At 40.7% G+C, this 22188-nt stretch overlaps 1 protein-coding gene across 1 annotated transcript in view; it reads right to left on the bottom strand.

The window, feature by feature from the left end:
* Window positions 1-3191: 3191 nt before the first annotated feature.
* pak1ip1 (PAK1 interacting protein 1) overlaps window positions 3192-22188 on the bottom strand; it is a 35844-nt gene continuing 16847 nt past the window's right edge. Inside the window, exons 5-10 of the mRNA XM_072283729.1 lie at window positions 18895-18947; window positions 15613-15758; window positions 12276-12373; window positions 8846-8945; window positions 5348-5474; window positions 3192-3502 (exon numbers count right to left, since the gene is read on the bottom strand). Of these exons, the coding sequence (XP_072139830.1) occupies window positions 3348-3502; window positions 5348-5474; window positions 8846-8945; window positions 12276-12373; window positions 15613-15758; window positions 18895-18947 (679 nt within the window). The 3' untranslated portion in view covers window positions 3192-3347. The remainder of the gene's footprint in view (window positions 3503-5347; window positions 5475-8845; window positions 8946-12275; window positions 12374-15612; window positions 15759-18894; window positions 18948-22188) is intronic.

Genomic DNA, 22188 nt, shown 5'->3' with positions numbered 1-22188 from the left:
CAGTACAAGCTGTTCTAAGAATCCATCTCGGAGGGACTCCACAAACTCCCTTTCTTGGGGTCCAGTACCTAACTGATTCCTCCAGTCTACCTGCATGTTGAAGTCCCCCATAACAACTGTAGCATTACCTTTGCAACATGCCAACTTTAACTCCTGATTCAACTTACACCCTACATCCAGACTACTGTTTGGGGACCTGTAGATAACTCCCATTAGGGTCTTTCTACCCTTAGAATTTCTCAGTTCTATCCATACTGACTCTACGTCTCCTGATTCTATGTCCCCCCTCGCAAGGGACTGAATATCATTCCTCACTAACAGAGCCACCCCACCCCCTCTGCCCATCAGTCTGTCCTTTCGATAGGACATATACCCTTGAATATTCATTTCCCAGGCCCTGTCCACTTGAACCCATGTCTCTGTTATTCCCACAACATCGTACTTACCAATTTCCAACTGTGCCTCAAGCTCAACCACTTTATTTCTTATACTCCGTGCATTCATATAAAATAGTTTTAATTCATTACTCCCCTCACCTCCCATATCAATTCCTATTTCACTTGGCCATACTGTATGATCCCTTCTTGACCTTTCTGCTCTGTTGATTCTGCCGTCTTTCTTAACTTTTCTTATTCTCACTTTCCCTTTATCTCCATCCTTATGTTTCCAGTTTGTCCCCTCCCACCCCCCCCCCCCCCACTGCTTAGTTTAAACACACTGGTGTTGCAGAGGCAAACCTGCCTGCCAGAATGCTGGTGCCCCGCTTATTAAGGTGCAACCCATCCCTTTTGTACAATTCATTCTTACCCCAAAACATACCCCAGTGGTCCAAGAATGTAAATCCTTGCTTCCTGCACCAGTTCCTCAGCCACACATTCAGATCCATTATCTCCCTATTCTTGACCACTCCAGCACGAGGAACTGGAAGCAAACCGGAGATAACCATCCTGGAAGTCCTGCTTTTCAGCCTTCTTCCGAGTTCTCTGAAGTCACGCTGTAGAATGTCTTTCCTCTTCTCCCCCACGTCATCTCTCTGAAATCTTTACAGGAAGTGGAGTACACCACTATTTATCCCCAACGTCCCACAGCCAGGAGTGCCCAGTTCAGTCCTACAGGTGCTAATTTCTATAGTCAAACCCTACTTCATGTCTCCATTGCTTTTCCCCAACATTTTGCAATTTTCTACCCAAGCTCAGTATACAGAATTGAGTCAAAGCCAAATTTTACACATATGCCCAATGTTGCCTCTTAGATGATCTCCAGAAAACTGCAACTTAGAACCTCCAAAATGCTAGGCTCTTTAATACTGTATCCCCTCATCCATAACACAAGACCATAGGAGAAGAATTAGGCCATTTGGCCCAGCAATTCATCATGGCTGATCTATTTTTCCTCTTAGCCCAATCTCCTGCCCTTCATGCTCTGACCAATCAAAGATCTATCAACCTCTGCCTTAAATATACATACAGACTTGGTGTCCACAGCTGCCTGTGGAAACAAATTCCAGATTCACTACTCTCCAGCTGAAGAAATTCCTCCTTACCTCCGTTCTAAAAGGACACCCCTTTATTCTGAGGCTGGGATCTCTGGTCTTAGACTCCCCACCATAGGAAACATCCTCTCCACATCCACTCTATCAAGGCCTTTCACCATTTGATAGGTTTCACCATCACCACTCATTCTTCTGAATTACAGGGAATACAAGTCCAGAGCCATCAAACACTCTTCATATAACAAGCCATACAAAGCTGGATTTATTTTCGTGAAACACCTTTGAGTCCTCTCCAGTTTCAGCACATCCTTTCTAAGATAACGGGCCCAAAACTGTTCATAATACTCCAAGTGAGGCCTTACCAGTGCTTTATGAAGCCTCAACATTATATCCTTGCTTTTATATTCTAGTCCTCTTGGAAATGAATGCTAACATCACATTAGCCTTCCTCAGCACAGACTCAGCTTGCAAATTAACATTTAAGGTATCCTGCACAAGGACTCCCAAGTCCCCTTGCACCTTTGATTCTTCTAGCCTCCATTTAGAAAATAGTCAATCCCCTCATTTCTTCTACCAAAGTGCATGACCATGCACTTCCTGACACTGTATTCCATCTGCCACTTCTTTGCCCATTCTCCTAATCTAAGTCCTTCTGTAGCCTCTTGACTTCCTCAAAACTACCTGCCCCTCCACCTAACTTCATACCTTATGCAAACTTTGTGACAAAACCATCAAATCCATCATCCAAGTCATTGACATATAATGTAGAAAGAAGCCGTCCCAACACAGACCCCTGTGGAACACCATTAGTCACTGACAGCCAACCAGAAAAGGCTCCCCCCATCCCCGCTCCACATACACACACACACACTCTTTGCCTCCTGCCAATCAGTCACTGCTTTATCCATGCTAATATATCTTTCCGGTAATAGCATGGGTTCTTAACTTGTTAAGCAGCCTCATATATGGCATCTTGTCAATGGCCTTCTGAAAATCCAAGCACACAACAACCGATTCTCTTTTGTCTATCCTGCTTGTTATTTCTTCAAAGAATTTCTACAGGTTTGTCAGGCAAGATTTTCCTTTGAGGAAACCATGTTGACTATGACCTATTTTATCATGTGCCTCCAAGTAACCCGAAACCACAACCTTAACAATTGATTCCAATATCTTCCCAACCACGGAGGACAGACTAACTGGCCTATAATTTCCTTTCTTCTGCCTCTCTTTTCTTGAAGAGTGGAATGGCATTTGCAATTTTCCAGTGGTTTGGAACCATTCTAGAATCTAGTGATTCTTGAAAGATCATTACTAACACCTCCACAATCTCTTCAGTTACCTCTAATGTCCCACTGGTTTCTCCCCATCTTCCTTATCAGTTCCCTTCATACCACTTGGTCCAATCACTTCCACAATTTCTAAAAGGGAAACAACTGTTGCAATTAAATCTTTGGAATTCAGTTTTAATCTTTGATGACTCTTTCCAAGGCAAGTGATTAACCCATCCACACAAAGACACCATTTCATGCCAGAACCTGCCACAGAGCATATCCTTGGTGCTTTGAATTAGGATGGATTTAGACACCAGTACAACAAATTCACATCCATCTTGTGCTGGAAACAGGTTTTTACTCTAATTTGGCAACTGCAATTAGGCTTCCTGTTTAGTAATCTAGTAATTTTTTGGGGTACCAAAGGATTGATTTAAGAAAGCAGTTTTATTTGGATAATATGAAATCCTCCACATATTCTCTTTACAAATATAAAACCATAAAAATAGTCTTTGTGATTATCCATGGATCAATTTGGCTTCACATTATTTGATACTAAAGGGAAGAGTTTATTTCAAGTTGATTTATTGTTTCATTTTCTTTCTTCGCTCTTTTGTTTTAGCAACTGTTTTCCTCTTGTGTAAAATTTGCTCTGTCTTTGGATGAATGATCTCAACCACAGGAGTTGTTTTCACTTCATTTTTCCCTTCTTTATAATATTTTTTGGTAGCTGTAACTTCTGCAAAAGAACAAATGCAGGAGAATTAAAACTTCAAGAGAACAATTAATTATTATTCAATGACAGTATTGTCTAATCCACTAGACTTAAGATCAGTGATTCAAACGTCATCATTTCCAATAGGTTTTGTTACAAAAATGTAAGTTTACTAATTCGGTACCAGATGTACATGGAGATACAGATTCCATTAATAATGTTCTCTGAAATAATTACACTGAAATCTCATATTCATATTTAAAACAGTCCAACAATTTCCAAATTCACTTGAAGATCTTATCTTCATTTGGTTTGTATTGGTAGCAATAATTTTGAGAAGATTAAGCATTTTGCTCAAATAAATACCATATTTATGGGTGAATGTAGGTTAGATTCTTTATCATTAAAACCATTCTGCCGAATACTTCCAGAATTGATTGTCCCTTTTCTACAACTAATCTAAATATGATGGCGACACTTTCCCAATTTGGTTCTCTCAAAATGTGCTGCATTTGCCTGATATCATTTTCCAGACTGGTGAGGAATCTTTCCTTGGTGGGTTTGACACATAATAATCAAGAATAACTTGGAATTCAATGTTCAGAATGTCTGCTTCTCTTTGCTCTTTTATTAATTTCCCTGCATCCAGAAGGACAATTGAAGTCTTCATTTTTATCACTTTATTGTTCTTGCACCACTCTGCAATTTGTCTGCAAGTTTGTTCCACTATCTTCCTACTATTTAGTAAAATGTAGAAACCAAGTTTTCTTGATGCCTATGCAAATGAACTCATTTTTAAAAGCTCAAGGGCATCATCCATATGCAGTGCAGTTACATGGATCAGATCCTCTGCCCAGCTAACCTGCAGTGACTAGAGTGACTGCTAGCGTTTCTACAAGTTTTAGTTTGAAAGCTGGCACACTGGAAGAGTTATAGGCATACCTACCTTAGCTCTGACTATCACCCCTTACTCGCCAGCAAACCAGTCACATTTAAGTCACCAAGAAATGAGTATCTTTCAGCCTTATGTTGACAGGTGACCTCCATAACATTCATCTCCATAACAAATCTCCAAAATTTCTCTGTGCAGCTGGACTGCAGAATGGAGGAAGAGACTTTAGGAACGAAGAGAGTCTCTGGCTTAGTCTGGTACTTGGTGGAAAAGTATGGCAGTGGAACGGGAGATATAGAGTTTCAGGTTGTGAACACATTTCATTAAAATTATGGTCACGAAAGGTGTGGATGGTACAAGTCATATTGCATCAGCTTCCAGATGTTCTCAGGTAAAATCCTGAAAATGGTTTTGCCGACTTCACAGACAATAGCTGCTAATTCTTTCCGAAGAAACAACCTCCTTTCATATCGATGTCAGAAGTATAAAACCAGGTCACAAAATTACTGAATAAAAAGCTATGAATGATCACTATTTATAGCAATCAACCTTAAGATGCCAATCAAGTCTGAGCTATCTAAAGGAGTGTCAAGGTGTCCGACTGAGTTGGTCTACAAAAAGTTTTCAGCTTGGAGACTGACACTGCCACAGTTACTACTTCAGGTTTTTTCCTGATATTTAACACATTAAAGCACTTCAAGATGCTTCATGGGAATATTAGCAAATAAAGTTTGACACCATGTCATGTAAGAAGTGCAGGAGACCAATGTCTGGGCAAAAGTGTAGACTATAAGGACCAACTTAACAGGAGGAAAGATGCAGTGAGGTGGTTGAGGAAAGAATTTCGGAAGCTCCAGTGCCATCAAAGTTGAAGGCATGGTCACCAACAGATAAGCAATTAAAATCATGGTTGCTCAAGGGTCAAGAATTGTAAGAGCAGAGAGTAGTCAGGCAAAGATGCAAATGTGCCTCCATACCTTCACAGTGCGAACTTTGTTCCTCAGCCCCTTGTGGAACACTTGCAGGATTTGACAGCCACACCGCTAGACAAGTAAGCCGGGCTTTAGTATTTACTTCACTTAGCAGTAATGGACCACTTTCAATCTGGAATGTAAATAGATGGAGATATAAATTGCAAATATCATCTACAGATGCAGATCAGATCCTCTTAAACCAATTCATTCTGTTAATGTCTTTTGTCCCATATTTTAAAAATGTTTCCTCTCTGCCCTTTATTTTCTCAAACTTTGAGAGGAGAGCAGGATGTAATTCCTACACTTAACACTAAAAACATTGACCATTCAACTGATAAACTTGCTTTTGTTTGTGGTTGATCTGGAATTCTTTTATTTTCACTAGCTCTCTCTTAGCTTTAAATATTCCTAACATTTATGTTTCACACAGAACTCTGTTTCAAAGGTTTCATTGTATTTGAGTTCTGTTTTTGCATCAGTGATCTCTACATTTTTATCTGGCAAGACAGAATCAAAAATAGCAATGGGCTTCATCATCACTCCGCTTTGAAACTAAACACCACCGGCAGAATGCTGGTGGGAAGCTGAATGGTTCATGCTAGTGTAAAGCTCTCTTCAATATCAGTTTGTCATTGAGTAAAAGAAGGCATCCTCTCTACTTGACTAAGTGAGGAGTTCTGTCAGTAGGGTTCCAGAGCAGGCCGACAGCTCCACATTACTGACAAAGATTTTATGGAAATATCAAAGTTCACAAAAACTGGCAAGCATATAGAACCCTTGGATAAAGGGGCTATAAATAAACAACGCTTTCGACATTTTGTGCCGCTCCAAGAGCCAAAATGTTCTAAGTGCCTGTAATACCCATGTGGAGTAAATCATGTTGTGAGACACCCTTGTTATCACAATACTGCTAATAGAAGATATGGATAAGACCAAGCAACTTATGGCTACAAAAAAATTATAAAAACTAATTTAAAAAATGAATTAAAAACTTTTGGTATGTTCTCAATACATGGACAAAGGTAGCATTTATTGCCCTTCCCAAATTACCCTCAAGAGGTCACTCATGCAGAATCATTAAAATCTGCATGTTTTAAGATGCTGTTAGGTTTGAGCTCTTAGACTTTACATACCCAGTAATGGAAATACAGTATTCCTAAAAATATTCAAGTCAGGATGGTATGCAGCCTCTACTGAAACTTACAAAAGATGTTCTCTCCCACCCCCCACATCTTTTGTTACTTGCCCTTCCAAACAAATAGAGATAATAATATGCTAGGTACTGTCAATACAGCAAATTGTTGGGTGCACTTTGCAGATGGTAGGCACTGTGGCTACAATACACTGGTGAAGAGATGGAGTATTTAAGGTTATAATTGCAAGACTGATCAAATAGTCATTTTGCTCTAAATCATGACAAGCTTCTGGCTTGTGATTGAAGCTGTATTCAATCAGGCATACAGTTATTCATCAAATTTCTGACTTGCACCTTCTAGGTGGACTGTGTTCAGCTGCTTCTGGCCCCAAACTGGCTGAAGACCAGCTTCACGAGAATGCAGAGGTGGATCATTCACTTGCCATTTCTGGCTGAAGAGGTTGCAAATGCTCCTTTCTGATCTTTGACACTCTTGCTGGGTGCTATTTGATTGACCACATACCCTGGGTAACGGGGTGGAGATATGTCTCTACCAAAGGAAGTGTAAAGCGCTCCTTCCCTCCGCTAGCCTACTCTTGGGCACCTACTTAGTCCCCCCAATCAGGGTCACATGAAGCCATGGGAGCAGGTGGTGAATGGTCATACGAACAGCTAGAGTATATCATAAGTCCTGGTTATGCGACCATTTATGCCAGGAAGAATATTGATTGGACTGGGGTCACCAGTCTTGTAAAGATACTGCCCAGGAAGCAATGGCAAACCACTTATTGAAAAATTTGCCAAGAATAATCATGGTCATAAAGACCATGATCGCCAACGTCGTACGACATGGCACATAATGATGATGATGGCCCTGTTTAAAGGTCACCCCAGTTTTACCTTTTGAGAGACACTACTTCCTCCATCTCCCTGCGGTTTAACGTTTCTTTTGTCCCGTTCGGGATTCTGATGAAAGATTTTCAACCTGAAAACTTCCCATAGATTTGTCTGACCTGCTGAGAGTTGCTAGCATTTTCAGTTTTTTTTGCAAGATATATTTGGGAACAGTAGTTAAATTATACCAGCTGTGACGAGAATACACATAGATTAAGATGTAGCTGTCCTGTGCTGGCACCAGTGGGATCAGCAGTTGGTCTGCCACCTGTCTTCAGGAGAAAGAGAGATAAGGAAAACAATGGAGCAGCATTTGGAGATGTTAATGAAGGGACGGGAGAGAGTAACGGAAGGAGAGCTGTCAAGATCGGCTCCCCCTTTGAACCCTGAACTGTTTGAAGTGATGGACAGGCGATACCCCAGCAGGGGGATAAAAAGGGACAGGTTCGCTAAGGCAAGACACACACGACACCACGAGGTAACGAGACCCTGGAAGCGGTGCGCCTCCCATAAGTCGATGGGAAGTTTTGGAAGGCTGGTCGCGGGATCAAGCCATAGACGCACAGGGTGGAAAGGCACGATCAGCGGGAACCTGGTGTGTGTCCGCCTTTGCCTGGGTGCCAGGTTCATCGCAGAGAAACGATCGTATCTGGAAACGGAGGGGTCACAGTTGGTGACCTCAGAAGACATCACAAAGGGCTCGCCCGAAAGCTGACTGCGAAGAATATCGAAGGTCTGTGTGGAAGCCGTTTGAATATTCATTCGCTTTGCTCTCTCTCTCCTTCCCCCCACTGTCCATCTCCCACGGCAGTGATTACTGCGAACTGAACTTTGCGTCACTTTGAAACTGGTCATTTACCCCTAGACGACGATAGAGCTTGATTGATCCTGTTATCTTAGTTCTGTGTACATGTGTGTTTATCATTGCTGAACTGTTGCATTTATTATTCTTTTGATTAGAGTACTGTGTTGCTTGTTTCTTTAATAAAACTTTCTTAGTTCTAGTAGTCCAGACTCCAACTGAGTGATCCATTTCTGCTAGTTTGGCAACCCAGTTACGGGGTACGTAACACAGCAAATACTCCAAGAATAAAAGAAGTAAATGGTTCAATTGTTGACTTTCCATTAGAATGAGCCAATGATAAACAGTGATACAAAAATGACAAACATGGCAATCAGAAATCGCACCAGCGAGAAGAGTACACCTTTTTAGAGGCAGGCAATCCTAGATAAGTGGTAGTGAATTAAATAATAATATGTAGGAACAGTGATACAAATAAAAATATAAAAGATTAAAAAAGCATTATTGTTATTTAGAGATTCAGCATGGAATAGTCAACATTTGTGGAGACAGAGGAAGTAATTAATTGCTGAATTTTCATCACAGCTCCACTTGACCAGCAGCTCTCTCCCCATCATATTCTTGGTTTCGCATTTAATGTTCATAAGACGAGATGAATGCCTATGCCTACCTCTTCAGTGTTCAGCTTCCATAGCTTAATGTAGCCATCGCTGGATGCAGTGGCAAGAATGTTATTCTGTCCCACTTGCAAGTAGTACAACACTTTCACTCTAAAGAAAATTCAGAAGTTTAGGTTAGGTAATTAGTAACAGAATGGAGAATTTAATGGAATAAAGAGAAATTCCTTCCAATGCCCAGACATAAGACTTTGTTTGAAATATGCTATGTGCAAAGGCAAATTTTCCCCCAACCACTGTTATCAAAGTCATAACATACCCAAGAGAGTGGGCAGCACCCTCCTTCAGCACAGACTAATCATAGTCCAGAACTGATCAAATCTTGTTAATGTTAATTTGGGTCTCCAGATACCACTCTTCTGCTTGAATCAGATGATTACAGGATCAAACCCCCGTACAGAACTTAAACACACAGTAGTGACTGACTATTCAGTTGCGCAGAGGAGTGGTCACATTGTCTTTGATTAACTGGAGTCTTGTCTGTTTTCAGAAAGATAAAAGCTCCTCTGTATTGTTCAAAGAATGGGAGTTGCCTTGTTTCGAAGAAGTTGTCCTTATAATTTGGACAATGTTTAACCCTCAACAAACACAACTAAAACAGAACAAGTAACTGATCAATCACCTTATTTCCTTCTCGATCATCCTATATACAAGACTAGAATTTGTAGAAAACCAAAAACAATCCTTTAACTGTGAGACAGAATCTCTGAGAAAACACGAAGTGATATTTAAATACAAATATTTTCCACTGGAGAAGATTTCATAGTAGAAATGACTTGTACTGCAGAATCGCCAGACATCAAAACCAAAAACTGACAATATCAGCAGTATGGGTAATTTTAGACAGACAATGAAGCAAAAGTTCAGAGTAAGGTATTCAAAATTATGGAAGGTCTAGAAAGAGCAAATCATGGTCCACAATAAATCCTAACTTGACCTCCTAAACCAGGCTCAGACAACACACAATGTGGATAGTCTAAACTAGTCAGAGTCAGAAAGTTATACAGCACAGAAACAGACCCTTTGGCCTGACTCATCTATGCCAAAGGGTCTGTTTCTGTGCTGTATAACTGTATATCCTTAACTGTCTCATTTGCCTGCATTTGGCCCAGAATCCCTCTAAACCTCTCAAATTCATGAACCCCTTCAAATGTCTGTTGAACATTGTAATTGTACTCGGCTCCGCTACTTTCTCTTGCAGCTCATTCCATATACTCAACACCCTTGGGTCCCTTTTAAATGTTCCCCCTTTCACCCGAAACCTTCGTTTTTTATCTTTAGACTCCCCTACCCTGGAAAAGATCATAACCATTCACCTTATCTATGCCCCTCAAGGGGGCACAAAGCGATCACTCTCAGCCTTCTTAACTGGGAAAAGCAGTTCCAGCCTATCCAGTCTCTCCTTCTAACTCAAGCCCTTGATAGAATTTTGTTCATGGTCTCTCACCAATATAAAAATGTAGAAAGGAAGCTTAAGTAAGAAGGGGGAGAATCCATAGTTTGAAGGTAAGATGGCTTCAGACATATGAAGACCTGGGGTGGAGTGGTGGGGGGAAGAAAGGCCGATAGAGAATGGGGCTGGATGGTGGTTATGTTTCAACCATTTAGTCTACTTGAGCATTTGGAGCACGTGACATTTGAACCTCGTGTTCTGTTCAATTTTAGACAACTAATGCTGATTGTTTGCTGGATGATTTCTTTGGGGAGGGAATTTTCAGCAGGCCCTTGACAAAGTTTCACATCGTAGTGTGTAGAATTGAATATGGAATATACAGGCATGGGCTGAGAGCTGGTCGACAGATAGAAAACAAAGTGGGAACAAGTAGTTCTTCTTTGTTTGGCAGGCTAAAGACAAGTAACTGTATGTACTTAAGGATTTCTAGAAATAAAAGGCTTTATACAGGAATGAAGAAATAGCAGGAACATGCTAGTGAGCAAGAGCATCTTTTATGATCACTCAACGGTAAAACCAGGTCAAAGGGCCAAAAAGAAATACCTCTGCTTTCATTTTTCTATCTTTCTGAAGTGTCTGAGGTGACAGGAGGGAAACCCTTTTCTAGTCCTCTGAGCCAATCATCTCCTTCACATTCCCTTCCTGGTGAAGCTGTATTTATTACTATGTATATTGTTTACTCTTAGCTGAATGTGAGCAAGGAATTTCACTGCAGCCTGGTGTATAAACTAATCTGAACCTGAATGCAGTTAGGCAGATATGATGTGGACTTCACCACCTCACCTCCACAGTTTGGGAAAGCAGATTCAGGAGAAAACAGATACTGAAGATGAAAATAAAACTGTCAAGAGAAAAGCTGAATCAGGGGACTGACAATACTGTTCTTTGTAAGGATCACTGGGCTCAATGATCTCCTTCTGCGCTGTAATAATTCTATCTAGTTTCCCAACAGTACACTTCAAATGTGTGAACCAGGAACATACAGACGACCTGGTTCGCAGAATATGAGCTACAAGAAGAGGTTGGACAAATTTGGAGTTTTTTTCTATAGCGTCAGAAGCAAAGGGGAAACTTGATAGATGATTATAAAATTATGACAGCCATATATAGGATCAATAGTCAAAGTCTTTTATGCAGGGTAGAAACATCAAATACTAAAGACATAGGTTTAAGGTAAGACGAACAAACACACACACACACACACAGTGCAGGGCGCCTGGAACATGTTGCCAGGGGAAGTGTAGAAGCAGTACAATAGTACCATTTATGAGGAATTTAGACAGGAACAAGAATGTGCAGGGAAAGGCAAACAGGCTTAGTTTAATTTGGCATTATAGTCAGCACAGTCACCATGGAGCTAAGAGCCTATATCAGTGCTGGCCAGTTCCATGTAAGCAGTTAAAACTGAAATAAGGTCACCTTTGATCAGTTCTCCCCGACCATTACACACTTTTCCCAAAGACAGCATTTGCAAATAACAGTGACAGATATGATAGGATTGCGACAAATGATGAAAAACCATCTTGGTACACTTAACAAACAAATCTCAGAGTTGGGAATTATACCAGCAGCACATGAGAAGTGGGATCCTAGCCAAAAGACATCAAAAGGTAGATAAGAGAAAGTACTTTAAATGGATAACAGCAACTGGAGATAACTAGAGACCAGGAGAAAGGGCATTTGCTGTTCAAAAAAACATTAGGCAGACAGAAATTCCCAGAGCAAAACGGTGATGAACAAACTAGAGATGAACATAGAAATAGGGGAATTTACAGAAGATGATTCTTGAGGACCAGTGAACAATGTAAGGATCAATTGAGTTGCTGAGCAAGTACCAGTACTGGGACATTGATGTAATCCATAAGGTTCAGTAAGGATACAGTGTAGAATTAAAGAAACATTTATCCAGAAAGGACATCTCCATCTAAATGATAATGAACAATATTAATGAAGTTTCAGTCCAACAATACCTGGCTTCATGAGCCTTGAATTCAGAAAGACATTTTGCTGAGTTTATGTCATACAGTCTAACATGTTCTTCATCTCCAGCAATAGCGATGATAGACTCCTATTAATGAATGAAACATACTTAATATTATTACCCAAGTAAAAATCATTTAATTGTAGGAACTCTTGTACAAACGTTTGTAAAATAATGCCTTTCAACATAAGGCGCCTGATCTTCCTGGGAAATACTGGAAATCTCAAAGACTGCAAAGGTCTACAAAAGTACAGCAGGTTTAAAGTCCCCATCTTTGCACCTTACCCCAACTGGCGCAAGACTCCCCACCATCGAAAGGCAATGCCTCGACTTCAAGGAGGCAGCATCCATCATTAAGGACCCCCACTGCCCAGGACATGCCCTCTTCTCATTACTATCTCATCAGGACAGAAGTACAGGAGCCTGAAAACACACACTCAACATTTTAGGAATAACTTCTTCTGCTCTGCAATCAGGTCCATGAACACTACCTCACTATTCCTATTTAGCACTATTTATTTATTAATTCTTGTAACTTATAGTATTTATTGCAAATTTGCAATGTACAAAACAACAAATTTTACAGCATATGACAGTGATAATAAATCTGATTCTGAACATCTCACTCCATTACAGACGTGCCCCTTGTTCTATTCATTGCCCTCCTAAATTCTCAGCTCCCTACACTCACTCACTTTCTCAATGGTGATGGAAGGTCTTTAACCCAAAGGTTAATCATTTCTCTCTCCACAGATGCTGCCTGACCTGCTGAGTGTTACCAGCATTTTAAGTTTTTAAGTTTACATTTCCTGCATTTGTTTCCCCTTCTCCCCCACCCCCCCGCCTGATATTCAAAGACTTCAGTCAGCTAGGTCACTGAAGTATAATTTTGACAGTCTCTTTTTTGGGTCAAAATGATAGATGCCTTATGTTTCTATTTTCCTTCAATTACTGTCTCTGGACTGTACAAAAACGGATTGAGGAATATCTAAAACGGATTGAGGAATATCTAAATTGTTTTGTACTGTGTGATATATTCTCTAATATTCTACTACCTGCTTTAGTTGTGGTGTTAAATTAGTTGGCATGGAAGCTGAGAATATTTCTAATCTTCCAGAGCTAATTCAAAGGCATTTCCCTTGTATTTACCAATGTATAGGTTCAATGCAATGTGCCTGCTTATCTGTGTTTACTTTGCATTATGGCAAGCCCATATTTTAAAGATTGTATCAACTATCAAAGTGTCAAAGTACCAGCATCTAAAACAAGAGGGCCAAGAGAACTATCAGCTACTGTACATTCTCCAACACTGTATAGTTTAACCTGCTTAGACATATTCTTCATTGAAGAATTTCTCCCTCAAATACACCTTACATAATTCATCTTTCAACTTATGATCTCTACTTCTAGTCTCACCCAACCTCAGTGGAAAAAGCCTGTTTGTATTTACCCTATTTATACCCTTCATATTTTCGTACACCTGCATCAAGTTTCCCCTCATTCTCCTACACTCCAGAAAATAAAGTCCTAACCTATTCAATGTTTCCCTATAACTCAGGTCCTCAAGTATTGGCAACATTCTTGTAAGTTTTCTCAGTACTCTTTCAATCTTATTGATATCTTCCCTGTAGGTAGGTTACCAGAACTGCACATAACCCTCCAAGTTAGGCCTTACCATCATCTTATTCAACTCCAACATTACATCTCAACTCCTGTTCACAATATTTCCATTCTATTTCTCTTCATTTAAGATACAACATAGTAATGGGTCCTTCCAGCCCAATGAGCCTGTGCCTAATTACATCCATGTGACTAATCTGTATATCGGGAGGAAACCCACACAGTCATGGGGAGAACGTACCAGCTCTTTACAGACAGCAGCAGGAACTGAACCTATGGCCCCAGCGACGTAAGGCAATATGCCACCACTACACTACCATGCCGCACTGAAGGTCAATGTGCCAAAAGCCCTCTTCACGACCCTGTCTGCCTGTGAAGCCACTATCAAGGAATTATGGCCGTATATTCCCAGGTCACTCGTTCTACTATAGACCTCAGTGCCCTACTTTTCAAGTCCTACCCTGGTTTGTCCTCCCAAGTGTAACATCTCACCTTGTCTGCATTAAAATTTTCAGCTCATTTTTCCAGCTGGTCCAGATCCCGCTGCAAGCTTTAAGAGCCTTCTATGCTGTTTATTACATGCCCAGTCTTGGTGTTATCCACACATTTGCTGATCCAGTTTATGTTATCATCCAGATTGTTGATATAGATGACAAACAACAACTCCATTCAGAGAGACAACCATCTATTACCACTCTGACTTCTCCCACGAAGCTAATGTCGAATCCAATTTACTACAATATCCTGAATGCCGAGCGACTAAACCTTCCTGAACAGCTTCCTAAGTAGAACTTTGTCAAAATGTATTTTGACAACATACACTGCCTTTCCATCTTCAACTTTCCTGGTAAGCTTCCAGAAAACTCTAAGATTGGTTAAACATGACATACCACACACAAAGCCATGTTAACTATCCACCATTAGGCCCTTCCAAATCCCTTAGAATACCTTCCAATAAGTTACCCACTGCTGACATCAGGCTCACCAGCCTATAATTTCCTCACTATGCTTAAGAACGTTTTTTGAACAGAACAGCATTAGCTATCCTTTAGCACCTCACTTGTGGCTACAGACATTCTAAATACCTCTGCAAGGACCCCTGTAATTTCTGCACTAGCCTCCCACAAGGCCCGAGGTGACAGCTTGTCAGGACCTGGGAATTGATCCACCCTAACTTGCCTCAAGACAGCAAACACTGTAATCGGGATACTGCCCATGGCCTTATTGATGTTTTGCCTCAATTCTGAAGACACTGTGTCCATCTCCCAAGTAAATATAGATGCAAAAAAAAAAATCCAATTAAGATCCCTTCCATTTCTTTCTGTGTTACACATAGATGACCATGTTGATCTTCAAGAGGACCCATTTTGTTCCTTGCTAGCCTTTGGTTCATAATTTATCTGTAGCTGTTGATCTCTAGATTCTCCTTCACCTTGTCTTCCACTTATGTGGAAAGAGAGAAGAATAGAGTAAAATCACAATTTTCCAGCAAATGGGAGGATTACAAAGAAAGTGAATCCCTTTTGTTAAATAATGGAAGATGATACATTCACTATACCTTTATTAGCTCTTTTTAAAGGGAATAAGGGTGAAAATGTTAAGGCAGGACAATTAAGTAAAATTTTAACCAAGTGGCTTAACCACATTATTGAAAGTCTAATCTTTACAAGCAAGTCAAGGAAAGTCAAATACAAATACAAACATACCGTTATAAATGTCACTGAAAAGATCCTTTTATCACAAGTAATAGTACCACTGACGGAGGCTGTTTTCAGAGTATAAATATCCAACTGGTTATTTGAAACCACAACATAATTGTCTCCACTGGGGGACCACAGAACAATGTGAGCATCTAAAACAACAAATATAATGGGCCATAAGCAGCACCACTCATTATAGTGACATTTGTAACAAAGACAAATGCTATTAAACATCTTCCTAAATAATAATGCAATGTCTTTACCACATCAGACATGTCCGTAATTAATAACTAGTACAAACTCAAAAAAAGATAGGGCAGAGCTGGGAGATGTAGAGCTTAGGGGAACATCAATGAGGGGCAGCTTAATAATTGTACTCAGAACAATTGATTTAGTACAATTATGGAAAAGGACAAAGATAATAATTGTTCTAAAATGAGTGAAAGCCAATCTTACAAGTCAAAATGGACTTTAACCTACTAGTTCAAAACAACGCAATTAAAAACAAAGCAATGGGATGCATTTAAAAAGACAGAGGATTCAGGGTAAGTGTGCTCCCTCTGCCAAATCCAAAGCCTCCTGGATGAAAAGGAAAGCTTGTTCTATTCCTTTTGAGGTTAAAGCGTTAGGGATGAATTTCAAAGGGGAAATAGTAAAGTAGAAGATATTCAGCATGGATTTGTCAAGGGAACTTCATGACCATTGACCAGAATGGAATGTTTTGAGGAGGTAATGAGGACAGTGTGATTAATGTAGTCTACGTGGGTGTTTAGCAAAGATTTTGGCTGTTTAAAAAAAATTAAAGCCCACAAGATCCGAAACCAGTGACTTCTGGCAAGATAGCAGTGCAAATGGTTGCAGCAGCTTCTATGGGGTCAACAAAAGGTGCTGCTGCTCTCCTTAAGCATAATTCTAATGATTGCAAGATCCTCCTATACATTAAGAACTTAAATTACTACAGGTCTATACCATCAGCCAATTGCTTGCTGTCCCCTTTGGACATTGGAGTTAGGATGGCTGCCTCTTCAAGCTCACCTGCAGAAACAGCTTAAATTGTTCTCTTTAATGTTTCTTTCTCCTTTTCAAGGTGGTTGGGGTTCTATTGAGGTCCTGATCTGCAACTGGCACTCAAACTGCATTTTGTTAATTGGCAAATGAGTTCCCATTCCTGAAGCTTGTCAGCCAACCGTTTTCTGACATTCTCCAGACACAGCTTGGAAGATGGCTCCTCCAGGAGGCGTCATAGGAGATGGAACATCAGGACTTCACCGCAGCAGGTTTATGGATGGCAGGGGAGCTCCCTGGCCTCAGCTGCAGTGAGGACTAGGCCTGAAGCCATGGTGTTGCCTGTTTGCAGCCGCTAGAGTGAGGAGACAAAGCCATCGTGCTTTACCAGGGGTGGTGTAGCGTGGCATCCAGAACGGAGTCGGAGCTGCCCTCCCAGGGTTTCCCTCAACAGAAGACAAGTTCTGTTGTGGTTGACTGAAGTCTTTTTTGGTGCCACTCAACGGACTCAGACCTCAAGCTGCAGGTTCACTTGATTTTCAATTGCCTGCGGAGAGGTGTTTTAAGCCATGGCACGCTACCAGGGTCAGCGCAATGCATTTGTGGTTAATTGATGATTTCAATTGGACTGAGAAGTCTGGACTATACACATAAATATTTGCCTGGTAGTGCTTTTACCAATATTCTATATGTGTGTATACGAGAACTGGGCCTCTTAGCTGCGGTATGGCATTGTGGGCGTCAAGGCCAGTCAAGAGATGATCTTGGTGGACTAGGAAGTGTAGACTACATACATGTACATTCTACATCACCGTATTTTTACTAATATTCTATATGTACTTGTGTATGTGAGGACTGCGCCTCAAAGCTGCGGTATCGCCTAGCAGGCAGCAAGGCGGGTCAACAGATGATATAGATGGGTGGGAGTCTGGACTACATTTATGCAAATTTTGGGTCATTGTATTTTATTGTTGACTTGCATGTGTGAGGACTGGGCATCCGTGAATATGTTCTTGTGCCTGATTGTTGGTAACATGTTTTAGCACCTTGACCCCCGGAGTGAAGCGTCTTGTTTGGCTCATGGTTGAATGACAATTAAATTTGAATTATATTGAATTGAAAGGAGAGAGGCAATGTGGATCAAAATTAAGTTCAGCAAAAGGAAGCAGAGGATAATGAATGACAATTTCGTTTGTCACAGGAAAGATGTTACCAGTGGTGTTGCACAGGGCTCTGACATTTTTTTGTAACATATATTAACTTAGACAATTGTAGGATGTAGGATAAAAAAAATGTAGAGAAGTCTGAGGTAATGTATTTGGGCAGGTATAACAAGGCCAGACATATGGCCATATTGAAAAATATGGAAAGACAGAGGCACCTTTAAGTGCATCTCCAAATGTAGTGGGACAGATTGATGAAATAACTTAAAATCTCCAGGTCATTTTGTTTACAAGAGAAAATCTGCAGATGCGGGAAATCCAAGTAACACACGCAAAATGCTTGAGGAAAAAAGATGAGGAGTAGATTTAACAGGTGGGGGAGGGGAGCAAGAAACACCAGGTGATAGGTGGAACTGGGAGGGAGAAGGCCGAAGTAAATAGCTGGGAAGGTGAGTGGTGAAAGAGATACAGGGCTAGAGAAGGGGGGAGTCTGATATGTGAGGATAGAAGGCCATGGAAGAAAGAAAAGGGGGAGGAGCAACAGAGGGAGGTGATGGGCTGGCAAAGAGGTAAGGTGAGAGAGGGAAATGCAGATGGCGACTGGTGAAGGAGGGGGCAAGGGAGCCATTACCAGAAGTTAGAGAAATCGATGTTCGTGCCATCAGGTATGAGGCTACCCAGACAAAATATAAGGTGTGGTTCCTCCAACCTGAGTGTGGCCTCATCGCAACAGGAGAGGAGGCCATGGACTGAAATATCAGAATGGGAATGGGAAGTGGAATTAAGATGGGTGGCTTGGAGATCCCGCTTCTTCTGGCGGACAGAGCGTAGGTGCTCGGTGAAACGGTCTCTCAATCTCCTTCAAGCCCTTTACCAGCCAGGACACAAAACATTAAATCAGGGAGGTTATGCTAGAACAATGAATGTGCTGCAAGAATTGGATTATTGTTTCCATGAAGAAAGACTGGATAAGATAGTTTTGTATTCTTTTGAACAGAGGAAGTTAAGGGCATAATTAATTGCAGGGTCAAAAATTCGGAGGGACCCTAGGTCCCTTTCCCAGGTCTTTCAATTTCATGACTACAAAAATAATTTTAAATTAAGTGCAGAAGCAACTTACTCTGTTTTATTGATTTCACGAATGCAGCTTTTCCATCGATTAGATTCCATGTTCTGAAGAAATAAAAATAGGTGAATTACTGGAAAAGCTGTATCACTTGTCATACTGTGGTGTAAAGGGTAAGCTCAACTTTTTCCTATAGTCCGCTTTTGTATGTTTGAATAATCACTAATTATATCCCTTGCCAATAAATACCTGTACTTTACTGTGTTAATCTGTTTTGCAGAGAAGTCGTTCAGATGCTGGAATACATTAATGAAATAATCATTGAAACCCACAGCATTTTTTTTTGACACAGATAAGACCATTCAGCACTACTCCGCCTAATTCCACCTTCCGGTCTCATGTGCATAGACATGCAGGTCACAGCTCTTCTGGTCCACATCTAGTTCTTTAAATACGAGTAGTGTTTCCCCCTTTGCCACCCTTTCAGACAGCAAATTCCAGACCCTGCCACTACCCTTTCCTTGTCACTTGTCAACCATATGACCAATTTTTGCCCCAAGTGCAAAACACTATTATTGTGAACCATACATTTAGGTTTGTATAAATTGTAAAGAGGGACTATATCCTGAACCCTGTGCAATTCCATTGGTGACAGCCTTCCAGTCACAAAAGACATCATTTGCTTCTTTGCATTGAGCTAATTTTGAATCAAATTTAGGATCCCTTTACTTTTCTGACCTGCCTGAAATGCAGAAACTTCTAAAATCTTTCTATAATGAATGCAACTGGTTGAGATTTTTGACTGGAGAAAGGCTAACTTTGAGGAGATGCAAAAGGATTTAAAAGGAGTGGATTGGAACAATTTGTTTTATGGGAAGGATGTAATAGAGAAATGGAGGTCATTTAAAGGTGAAATTTTGAGGGTCTTTATGTTCCTGTTAGGTTGAAAGGGAAGGTTAAAAGCTTGAGTGAGCCATGGTTTTCAAGGGATATTGGAAACTTGGTTCGGAAAAAGAGAGGGATCTACAATAAATATAGGCAGCTTGGAGTAATTGAGGTACTCGAGGAATATAAAGAACATAAAAAGAATCTTAAGTAAGAAATTAGAAAAGCTAAAAGAAGATACGAGGCTGCTTTGGCAAACAAAGTGAAAATAAATCCAAAGGGTTTCTACAATTATATTAATAGCAAAAGAATAGTGAGGGATAAAATTGGTCCCTTACAGAATCAGAGTGGACAGCTGTGTGCAGAGCCAAAAGAGATGGGGGAGATTTAGAACAATTTCTTTTCTTTGGTATTCACTAAGGAGAAGGATATTGAATTGTGTAAGGTAAAGGAAACAAGAAGGGTAGTTATGGAAAGCATGATGATTAAAGAAGAGGAAGTACTGGCGCTTTTAAGGAATATAAAAGTGGATAAGTCTCCGGGTCCGTACAGGATATTCACTAGGATCTTGAGGGAAGTTAGTGTGGAAATAGCAGGGGCTCTGACAGAAATATTTCAAATGTCATTAGAAATGGGGATGGTGCCGGAGGATTGGCGTATTGCTCATGTTGTTCCATTGTTTAAAAAGGGTTCTAAGAGTAAACCGAGCAATTATCGGCCTGTGAGTTTGACGTCAGTGGTGGGTAAATTGATGGAAAGTATTCTTAGAGATGGTATATATAATTATCTGGATAGACAGGGTCTGATTAGGAACAGTCAACATGGATTTGTGCATGGAAGGTCATGTTTGACAAATCTTATTGAATTTTTTGATGAGGTTACTAGGAAAGTTGACGAGGGTAAAGCGGTGGATGTTGTCTATATGGACTTCAGTAAGGCCTTTGACAAGGTTCCACACGGAAGGTTAGTTAGGAAGGTTCAATCGTTAGGCGTTAATATCCAAGTAGTAAAACGGATTCAGCAGTGGCCGGATGGGGGACGCCAGAGAGTAGTGGTGGATAACTGTGTGTCAGAGTGGAGGATGGTGTCTAGTGGTGTGCTGGGTCCAATGTTGTTTGTCATATATATTAATGATCTGGATGATGGTGTGGTAAATTGGATTAGTAAGTATGCAGATAATACTAAGATAGGTGGAGTTGTGGATAATGAAGTAGGTTTTCAAAGCTTGCAGTGAGATTTAGACCACTTAGAAGAGTGGGCTGAAAGTTGGCAGATGGAGTTTAATGCTGATAAATATGAGGTGCTACATTTTGGTAGAACTAATCAAAATAAGACATACATGGTAAATGGTAGGGCATTGAAGAATGCAGTAGAACAGAGGGATCTAGGAATAATGGTGCATAGCTCCTTGAAGGTGGAATCTCATGTGGATAGGGTGGTGAAGAAAGCTTTTGGTATGCTGGCCTTTATTAATCAGAGCATGGAGTATAGGAGTTGGGATGTAATGTTGAAATTGTATAAGGCATTGGTGAGGCCAAATTTGGAGTATTGTGTACAGTTCTGGTCACCGAATTATGGGAAAGATGTCAATAAAATTGAGAGAGTACAGAGGAGATTTACTAAAATGTTGCCTGGGTTTCATCTCCTAAGTTACAAAGAAAGGTTGAACAAATTAGGTCTTTATTCTTTGGAGCGTAGAAGGTTGAGGGGGGACTTGATAGAGGTGTTTAAAATTATGAGGGGGATAGATAGAGTTGATGTGAATAGGCTTTTTCCATTGTGAATGGGGGAGATTCAAACAAGAGGACATGAGTTGAGAGTTAAAGGGCAAAAGTTTAGGGATAACATGAGGGGGAACTTCTTTACTCAGAGAGTGGTAGCTGTGTGGAACGAGCTTCCACCAGAAGTGGTTGAGGCAGGTTTGATGTTGTCATTTAAAGTTAAATTGGATAGATCTATGGACAGGAAAGGAATGGAGGGTTATGGGCTGAGTGCAGGTCAGTGGGACTAGGTGAGAGTAAGAATTCAGCACGGACTAGAAGGGCCGAGACGGCCTGTTTCCGTGCTGTAATTGTTATATGGTTAAGATAGCCCAGAGTTTTAAAATATTGCAGTATTGCATCTATACTTCCCGCCCCCAAAAGTGGACATGGTGACAATGTCATGTCAGTTTCTGTGGGTTAATGATCCTTACAGTTTTCAGTAAACTGAAACACAGTAAGAGCAACAACCCATGGATGGATTCCCTAAACTGAACCAAGCACCAACCATTTCTAAAATCCTATATCTAGGCCATTCAGTACATGATAGGTTTCTGAGATCCTCTCCTTCCCCCCCCCCGCCCCCCCGCAATTCTTTTAAACTCCAATGAGTACAGGTCCAAAGCCAAATGCTCCTCATACGTTAATCTTTATTCCTGGAATCATTCTCGTGAACCTTCTCTGAACCCTCTCCAATGTCAGC

Source organism: Mobula birostris, chromosome 19 (genome assembly GCF_030028105.1).
Source record: "Mobula birostris isolate sMobBir1 chromosome 19, sMobBir1.hap1, whole genome shotgun sequence".
Classification (NCBI taxonomy): domain Eukaryota; kingdom Metazoa; phylum Chordata; class Chondrichthyes; order Myliobatiformes; family Myliobatidae; genus Mobula; species Mobula birostris.
Note: the sequence above shows the minus strand (reverse complement) of the source record. Positions and strands in the feature narration are given on the sequence as shown.